At 39.9% G+C, this 9,467-nt stretch overlaps 1 protein-coding gene across 1 annotated transcript; it reads right to left on the reverse strand.

The window, feature by feature from the left end:
• Positions 1-4,096: 4,096 nt before the first annotated feature.
• ndufa8 (NADH:ubiquinone oxidoreductase subunit A8) lies at positions 4,097-9,438 on the reverse strand. Its single transcript, XM_047372761.1, has 4 exons — positions 9,241-9,438; positions 7,381-7,544; positions 6,008-6,173; positions 4,097-4,634 (listed from the first exon to the last, which is right to left on the reverse strand). The coding sequence occupies exons 1-4, from the start codon at positions 9,289-9,291 to the stop codon at positions 4,497-4,499; spliced, it is 519 nt and encodes a 172-aa protein (XP_047228717.1). The 5' UTR covers positions 9,292-9,438; the 3' UTR covers positions 4,097-4,496.
• Between the last annotated feature and the right edge of the window lie 29 nt (positions 9,439-9,467).

Below are 9,467 nucleotides of genomic sequence, written 5' to 3' on the forward strand. Positions count from 1 at the left end.
GTGTTTATATGTGAGGACCATCTCAGGTCCTCAGAGATGGTGGTTCCTAAGAACCTGAAGTGGTCCACAGCTGACATGGTGTTGTTGAGGATGGTGAGGGGGGTGTATGGGGGTGGTTTTCTCCGAAAGTCCACCACCATTTCCACAGTCTTGAGTGGGTTGAGTTCAAGGTAATTCTGACTGCACTAATGTACCAGCCGATCCACCTGCTGTCTGTATGCAGACTCATCACCGTCCTGGATCAGACCAATGACAGTGGTGTCGTCTGCAAACTTAAGGAGTTTCACGGACGAGTCCGATGAGGTGCAGTCATTTGTGTACAAGGAGAAGAGGAGTGGGGATAGAACACACCCCTGGGGGGCACCAGTACTTATTGATCTGGATCGGGAGAAGATGCTCCCCAGTCTCACCTGCTGCTGTCGGTCCGTCAGGAAGCTGTTGATCCACTGACAGGTGGAGGCTGGGACGTTGAGCTGTGTGAGCTTCTGGTGGAGGATGTCTGGTATGATGGTGTTGAAGGCCGAGCTGAAGTCTACAAACAGGATCCTGGCGTACGTCCCTGGGTGGTCGAGGTGTTGCAGGATGAAGTTTAGACCTACGTTAACAGCATCATCTGCTGACCTGTTTGCTCGGTAAGCAAACTGCAGGGGGTCCAGCAGGGGGCCTGTGATGTATATATCCATCCAACTATCCACACATAATCCATGTAGGGAGACTGAATAATCTAACACACATTTTGGACTATGGGAGGAAGCTGAAGTACCCAGAGAGAACTCACTCATATATGTAGAAAGGCTTAGTCAGGATTTGTACCCCAGACCTTTTTGCTGCTGGGCTGCACAGCGGTGCAGTTCGTCGCACTGTTGCCTTGCAGCAAGAAGGTCCTGGGTTAGACCCCCAGCCGGGGGTCTTTCTGCATGGAGTTTGCATGTTCTCCCCGTGCATGCATGGGTTCTCACCGGGTACTCCAGCTTCCTCCCACAGTCCAAAAACATGACTGTTAGGTTAATTGGTCTCTCTAAATTGCCCTTAGGTGTATGAATGAGTGTGTGCTTGGTTGTTTGTGTGTTGCCCTGTGGTGGACTGGCGGCCTGTCCAGGGTGTACCCCGCCTCTCGCCCATAGACTGCTGGAGATGGGCACCAGCTTCCCCGCGACCCACTATGGAAGAAGCAGTTTAGAAAATGACTGACTCACCTTTTTGCTGCATGGATATGGTGTTAACAGCATCAACAAAGCATGCAGCCCCTTTTAATAACTAATCTTTTTCAGAAAATAGAAATCTAGCTCAAACTCCAAAGAAACTTTCAAAATGGTGCAGAGAAAAAAACAACTGTGACAAGAGGACATACTGAATGACTCTTTCGCAGTTATCAGAGTGAGGTTGGACCAACGTACCTTACAGTTAAGATTGTCTGTCTCACATAAAGATGCAGCTTCCCTCAGAAAATAGAGATCACAGACCAGGTTGAGCTGTGTAAGCACAGTCCTGCACCCCCGTTTCCTGTAGAAACCTAATCTTTTGAAGCTCTCAGATTAGTAATCCCCATGAGTGCTGGCTGGGTACTTGTGATTTGGTGGGCATGTGCTTTATGCATTAACCTGCATAGTAGTTCAAAGCCTACCCATGCTCCATGAGGGAGGATGACAGGACACATGAAAGTAACACTCAACAGTGTGTAGTGTCTAAAGATCAGAGCCTGGTAGGAAGGAGGGAGTGCCAACATAAACAAATCAAACGCACCTACATTTTTAGAGTTTGTCTAGTGAAATATACCCACATGTTGGGGCCTATTAAAGGAACTGATGCAACAGATGAGGACATTTCAGGGTAGTGTTTCAGACCTATAGATAGTAAATTGAAATGCATGATATAAAAGGAATTTTTCTTGAAAATGTTTCTGAACAAATTTGCATTCTGCAAATCATTGGAAAGAAAAAACAATGCTTTTAACACTGCTTGGTTTTGTTTAGAAACCTCTTCCAGAGGATATTACTGGCACTCATCACCGCTTCAAACATTCATTTTGCTAAACAGGAATACCAAAACACAAACAAGCCAGGTTGTTTCAGTTTTTTAACGCATCAGCCTCCCAGGCAGTTTGTAGTTTAAAAAAACAAAAAAGGCTTTGTATTGTATTTCTTTCCTGTGCCAGAGCCCCCTTCCTGTAGCGGTGCTGTGTCAAACACTGATGACCCTCTGCTTCCTGCAAGTCGCATGGAGACGAGCCTGCCACGAGCCCCAGGCCTCACCGCCAGCCACCGAACAACCTCAGAGCCCCTACTCTTAGTCTAAGTATTGATCCACTTTAAGTTGCTCCTGATTTTCAATCTCAACTTTCTCTTCTCTAATAGTTTATCTTTGTCCATCATTATTCAGGATTAAACTTTGCTTTTTCTTCCTTTCTTGCCACCTCTTGCCTGTGACACCCCCTTCTCCTTAGTGCTTCCCTTTATCCACACCTCCAATTCCCTCTGCATCCCTTTTTCCCTCCTCTCTTTGTCTGTCTGTCCAGGTCAGAAGAGGGTCTGTCAGACATTTCCTGTGCAAGCTGCATATTTCGACCACACCTTGTGAGGGGATTTCTATAACTGCTGTCACCAACTCCTTATAGTAAACTTGATGAAATACTACCTGTATTTTAAACGTAGCCGTCTTTGGAAAATTAATTTGAATTCTGTGAAATTGCCCCCCAAAATATAATGTAAATCATGGACAAAAGCCCATGGGACCACAATTCTGAATCACGTATGGAACGACATTGCTGGTCGTTCCTATACAGTGCCTTGCAAAAACATTCATGCCCTTTGAACTGCGCAACGTTAAAACCCCAATTACCTCTGTATGACTTGTGTGGAATGTCTACCAGCTTGGCACATTTCGACACTGAAATCTTTACCTCCTTTTTAGCAAAATAACTCAAGCAAATTCAGAATGGATGGAGAGTGTCTGTGCACGTCAGTTTTAAAGTCCTGCCACAGATTTTCATTATATTTTGGTCTGGACTTTGACTGGGCCAGCCTAACATGAATTTGATTAAAACCATTCCATTGTACCTCTGGCAGTATGTTGTCCTTCTGGAAGGTGGGTCTTTGTCCCATTCTTTCCAGGTTTTCTTTTAGAACTGCTCCAACCTTCTGCCAACCACCACCACGCTTTACTGAAGCAATGAGTAATGTGCAAGCACACAGTGATTTGCACATAGGTCAAACCTTTGGTCCTAACAGAGCACCTTGTTCGACATGTTCTCTATGATCTCTACATGGTTTGTGGAAAACATTGTACTGAAAAATTGCATTTAAATTCAGATTAAATTGTACAAATGTGGACTATATTTGCTAAATAGGTAACTTCTGAAGACAATTAGTGGCAATCTAGGGGTTTCAAAGGGGCTGAATGCACATACAAGGTACAATTTTCATTTTATACTTGATGTTTTTTACTTGAAAGATGTTAAAACCTTGTGTACTTTCACTTCCATTTTTGCAAACCTTTGCAGATATTAAGCACATTATCAGAGTTATAGCCTAATGTTTGTAATAAATTACACACCACTAACACTAATGTTGACTTTAATAAACAGAGGTATGGTAACACTAATGCAACTTTTACACTTCCTACTTTAAAACATTTTCACAAAACAATGTACATGTTCCTTTGTTTGGACAAAGTAACTGTCATACGTGAGCGCCTGTGTGTGAGACTTGGCACAGTCCCGCATGTTCCACAGGCCAGTGCGTCTTTGACTTGGCCTCAATTCTGCTTAGATCCAAGGTCACCAAAGTGCGTTTGTGCACACGTGCCGGCAGCAATAACATACCTTTGCTGTGAATTTGTGCACACTGCCCCTCTGGTCTTCTTCCAGTCCAGGTCAGAAGCAGGAAGAGTGCAGAGAGAAAGGGAGGAAGCAGAAGCCGCTCTCGCTGGCTACAGGTACTAACCCTGAGCTTTGACCTTTCACTTCAGCCTGAATCTTTGACAAAACACAGCTCTGCAATTAGGGCTCAAAATACCTGATATTTCTATGATTAGAGAAAGTTTAATTAGGGTCATATGAGTAATAAATAATAAGCAAACCACAAAAAAACTTCCAGAATTATAATTTAAATCTTTATTATCTGACGACTTGCTGTTTTTGTATAATCATTACATTTACAGAAATGTTTAGGAAAGCTGCAGAAACTGATTTATTTTGTTGTCCCAATCATCCATTTTTCTTTCCTACATCAAACTGTTTGACAAAGCTGGTGGGGCACAGCTTTTAAAAAGACTGTATAGACATGAATCCTGTCCAAATCCAAGCACATCCACAGAAAAGGTTGCAAAGAGTAGCATCATAAACGCTTGTGCTCACACCTTAGAGATTTCAACCACCTGATATCATCATCATCATCATCATCATCATCATATGGATGCTCAAATAGTCTTGCTCTTTTTGGACAGAACCCATGACTTTGGATGGTGACTGATTTTTTTTTTCTCCTTCTGAAGCTGTTTCACCAGTTCCAGAAGAATAACCTGCTACCATATTTGGAAGGCTCCAGTTTGCCTTCGGTGGCCGGGTTGGGCTCAGGACGAGGTCTAGAGTGGTAGGGGTTCTCTGGGAGAGGCCGCGAGGTTGACACTTTGGTTACCTGTCAAAAAAAAAAAACATTTTCAAAGATTTGTTAGAGGTTCGTTGCAGATGCAACCACCTCCTTATGCAAAGTCTACTATTAACAGGCGTGAGTCGGTTACCGGTGTCAAGGTACACAAAGGTATTAAAAAGGTTCTGTTTCTGCTTAGAAAAAAGGAACACTATACCTTGGGGGCAGAAGATCCTGAGTTTGTTCCCCAATTAAAAACGTTTGCTTCTGTTTATTTTTTTAACCAGTTTATGTTGACTCGGATATGTGCTGATTTAATTAGACCATTTAAAGAGTTTACATTTAGGTTTAGGCAGAAAGAAGTCACTAAGATGCTGTTTCAACGGACTGGAGCTGCAGACAGACTGCATGACACCTACATGTTACTGCAGCACACCGGTAGGCCCAAGCAGCCTTCACCTCATCGCAAGTGCCCGTATTTTTTTTTTTTTTGGCCAATTTACGTGAATGACAAAGATGTTATAAAACTTTAAAAAACAATTCAGAGTCATTTATTTTTCCTTCCCATGACTGTAATACTGGACAGATCACATTGGGATGAAACGACTTATTTCCAAATCAGACTGACTTGAGGGAACCACCTCTGAAGTGAAGGAAGAGCCTAAATTTAGCAATTCTCTCAAATATCTATTTTTAGTTTGCAAGTTCAAAAACAATGAAAAGAACTACTAGAAACAAATTTGTCAGATTGCAGAGGAGGGTCTGAGTTTTTTGAGGGCAGGAGAAATCTTCTGTTTTTGTTCCCCCACTTAAAAATAGAGGAGCAGTTGCTCCAATAACTCAACTGTTCATACGCCTATGCACAAAGTTAAAAATCCCTTTAATGAGACACTAAATTTAGCTGGTGTTTATGACATTCATTTTAAATCCAAATATCAAAATTAAGGTAAAAATGTATTTTAGAGATAACATGATTATGATTGTTAATTGACAAATGCAATTAGATCATGTTGGATGGTATTTACCATCCATTTTAAAATGGATGAACTTATTTAGTGCTTTTCCAGTCATACGAACCACTCTCAGCACTTTACACTGGAGCCTCATTCACCCAATCGCACTCACAAACACGCACACCGATACGCAGATCAGTAGGCAACTTAAAATTAAATGCCTTGCCCAGCAGCACATCGACATGTAGCAAGAAAAAGCTGGAATATAACCCACAACTTCTTGGATTGCAAGATGACCACTCTTCCCACTGAACCACAGTCGCCTCTTGTTAAACAGTTTCATGTAAAATTTTGTAAAACCATTAGAGAATAAAAAAGTGTTATCTTTACTCACGGTTATCAGATGGTGCAATGTTCATATTGGGTGTGTATAATCAGCACAAACAGAACCCACAGTACATGGCTCACCTTAGATAGATCTCCCAGTTGAGGTCTCTCCCAACCCAGCTTATCAAGGACACAGCTATCAAAAGCTTGCTGCTCTTTGCGGCAGTGGCGTAGTTCTGCCAAGTTGGTGTAATCCAAGCAGGTCCAGTACTCTGTGAAGGACTCGGCACAGTTTCCCTTGATTTGTCTGAAATGCATACAGACATACAGGTATATTACAATCTATTCCTATATAAGACTCACAGCTGTCAGGCAGAACAAAAAAGGCTTTTTAAGGAACTAAAAAACATTTCTCCCTATGGGCATCAAACTAAGATCATTCAACAAATTACAAGTACCTTCTAAACATTTAAAGAAACTTGAATCAAAAAGAAAATCAAAGTTGGTCAATTTGCTTTTATAAAAATTATGTTTCTTCATGACCTGAAGCAGAAATTCATCATCAAAATGCCTTTTATCACCATATTTGCACAAATGTGGGTCCACTTTCAAAATTAAAGATAGCTACTGTATAAACAGCATTTAAACTTGGCCCTTAGCAATTTGTCAAATAATAAAAAAAACACCACATAAACTGTTTAGGTTGGATTTCCACAATATCATATAAATAATCAGATGTTTCATTAAACTAAAAATTCATATTTGTCACGGCCTCCTGAATAAGCAATGTATGAAAATTCACAACTGGAAAATATTCCATCCATTTTGGACCATTATGAGTCTCACTCCAGCTCTTTCTCCTAGTCTTTCAGCACCAGCATTTAGTTACTAACCTCTACATCCCATGATACACTGAAAAGCTTAGTTGCAGAACAAGACACCAAACCTGAAACTTTTTAAATCTTCTGTGTCTACATAACAGCTTCAAAGCTCATAAGAACAACTGCCTAGCAGGAACGTTTGCAACTTCAGACCACATTTTCTTCCCACATGTCCATCACTGAGTAAGAAACACACAAACCTCTGATGACCAGTTTCCCATGGACTCTTAAAAGTCTGTTCTCTGCTGGCAGCAGTGTTCAGCCACATCTTTAATCACTCTCTATAGGACCTAGGTTCAGTTTTGCAGATGACAACAGGCGAGCAATTTTTAACTCTGAAAATGTAATTATTCTGCATAATCAACGGAGTACTAAATTCTTTCCGATATCATGAGAATATTTCTTCTTAAAAGCCAAAACAAATGCGTACAATGACACCCCTGCAGCCAATGAGAAAGACTGCTATTTTACAAGTGAAGTAAACTTTATTATTTAACCTTAAATATGAGCTATGAACTTAATAAACCAGTCAGTCAAGTAACCCCTGTACATGGTTTCCATATAAGCCTGGCACTGTTTCAGTTCTTATGGATTAGGCATCAAAAACACAAAATGTTGAATAACTGAAGTTACCTGAAAAAGTTTAGAGCGCATTCATTGACCTTCCTCCCTTCTTCTAGACACTTCCTTGGATCCTTCTCTTCCCAGCGACAGAGCATAAACTCCTTGTTGGGTTTGTCACACTGGGAGCCATAATGGTGGGCAGCAGCCTTTAGAACTGCAGACGACACTTTTATCTAAAGCAAAGAGGAATGACAAAACATGGCAGAGTTAAGAAAAATATGTGGCCAATAAAAGACAAAAAACAACTTTTTTTAGGCTTTTCACATAGAATAATACTTTTGCTGCAGGAAAGACAATTAAAAAAAGGTGCATTTATTCAATGCAGATCTAGAAATTTTAGAATATGTCTTTGACAGTTTGATCTTGTGTTTTGTTTTTTAATTTTATTCAATTACATTCTCGTTCAAGGAGAAATGACCATATTAGACAAAAGACATTGATAAAATGATACGCAATCTTGGTTTTGTTTTTTCATCCCAACAGATTAACAAAGCAGTGGATTCAACTTTCAGCTATTTGATCCACAACATTTTTCTTTTCAACTAAAGTTGTTGTTGTTGGGTTAGTTGTCATGTAGAAAATACAGCAAATAAAATATTATCATTGTTTCTGGTACAATGGAAAATGTCAATTTAAAACCGACTTTTTTGAATGTCAGTTTTTTCTATCACCCAGTTTCTTGCTGCAAACATGAAAGATCAATTTAGAATATGCAAGAAATATTTTATTGAAAATTTGAACTGATCCAGTGGTTTTTCTTTAGAACATAATTTATATTTCAACTATATTTCCCTTAATTTTCTTTGCTGCAGTATATTTATTTGCAAAAACTATATAAAACTGCATGATAATTATTTTAGGGTGCAGATCACATCATAGCTTCATGGTGTATTTGCCCCCACACTTTTGTGAGGAGGACAAGGAAATATCTTTCCATACATGTCTTTGTGTCAAAGTGTGTTAAGGGAAAAATACAATTTCCTTTTTGTTATACACTATCCTTTACAACTGAGTTAAAGTTGACACTCCTATACCAATAAACAATTATGAAATTGCACAAGTGCCTTTTATTGTAAACAAAGTACATTTGTGGCAACAAGCAGCAAAACTGTCTTTCTTTTCTATATGTAAATAAATAAAAACAATTTCTTAAGTAAGGCTTAAGCAAAGAGCAAAAAATAATACTGATCTATGTAAGATATGTTACCCAATGAAGTGCAAATAAATGAGTAAAAAAAAATGCTTGCAATTACTGTTATACAAATAATCCACAGTTACATCTGTCAGTTATAAAAAAAAAAACAATGATACGTTTTGCTACATAAATAATGGATTGTTCTTTTCAATAATACAAAAACCGTCATGTGTTGCAAAAATTAAACAAACCTAGTTTTTTTTGTAAACTATTGAAATAAGGAAAGTGGAAAAAAGATCCAGGATTATCTCGTTTAGAAGTGTTGACAATGACCTAAACTACTTAAAGCGATGACCGGACTTTCAAGGACATATTTTTTTTAATCAAATTGAAACCACTTCAACGCAAATCTTGATAAACAAACGTTTGAAAGTAGTTGTTATGAAGTTATTGTCATTTAGTAGGACGCAGTGTGTGGAATGTGATCCGTTTGTCGAGCCACACACCAACCTTATCACCCGTTAACGTAGTTCCGAAGGACAAACATAATTTCCCGGTACTTTGCGCCTGGTGAACGTGCACATAGTTATGTCATTCATGCATATTCCACCTCGCAGTCCTTGTAAGTGACTGTCACCGCTGTGATAACTTTACTTGGACAGTTTTAGCAGCTAACCGGTTAGCTTGCTAGTTAGCTAGCATTTCTTCTCTGAGTAACAACAACCACTGCTCACCTCATCCACCTTCAGCTCATGCAACGTCGGAATTTCCAGCGTTGTCGGCATAGCTAACTGCTTGTTTTCTAAAACAAGCAACTAAAATCAAACACCGCTGAGAATAACCATCCAACGTCCTCCCCCGTTTATTTCAGGGACGAGAGCAACGAGGCCGCGAGAAGGTCAGTTTACGTCGTCTGGGGCGTCCTGATGACGCGTCACGCACGAACTACGTAGACATCTCA

Source organism: Girardinichthys multiradiatus, chromosome 8 (assembly GCF_021462225.1).
Source record: "Girardinichthys multiradiatus isolate DD_20200921_A chromosome 8, DD_fGirMul_XY1, whole genome shotgun sequence".
NCBI lineage: Eukaryota > Metazoa > Chordata > Actinopteri > Cyprinodontiformes > Goodeidae > Girardinichthys > Girardinichthys multiradiatus.

Excerpts from the sequence above, each read along its gene's own strand:
- ndufa8 (XM_047372761.1), bottom strand. The coding sequence starts at position 9,291 with ATGCCGACAACGCTGGAAATTCCGACGTTGCATGAGCTGAAGGTGGAT. Across the intron at positions 7,545-9,240 it reads ATGAGCTGAAGGTGGATGAG|ATAAAAGTGTCGTCTGCAGT; the intron begins GTGAGCAGTGGT and ends TCTTTGCTTTAG. Across the intron at positions 6,174-7,380 it reads TGCGCTCTAAACTTTTTCAG|ACAAATCAAGGGAAACTGTG; the intron begins GTAACTTCAGTT and ends TATGCATTTCAG.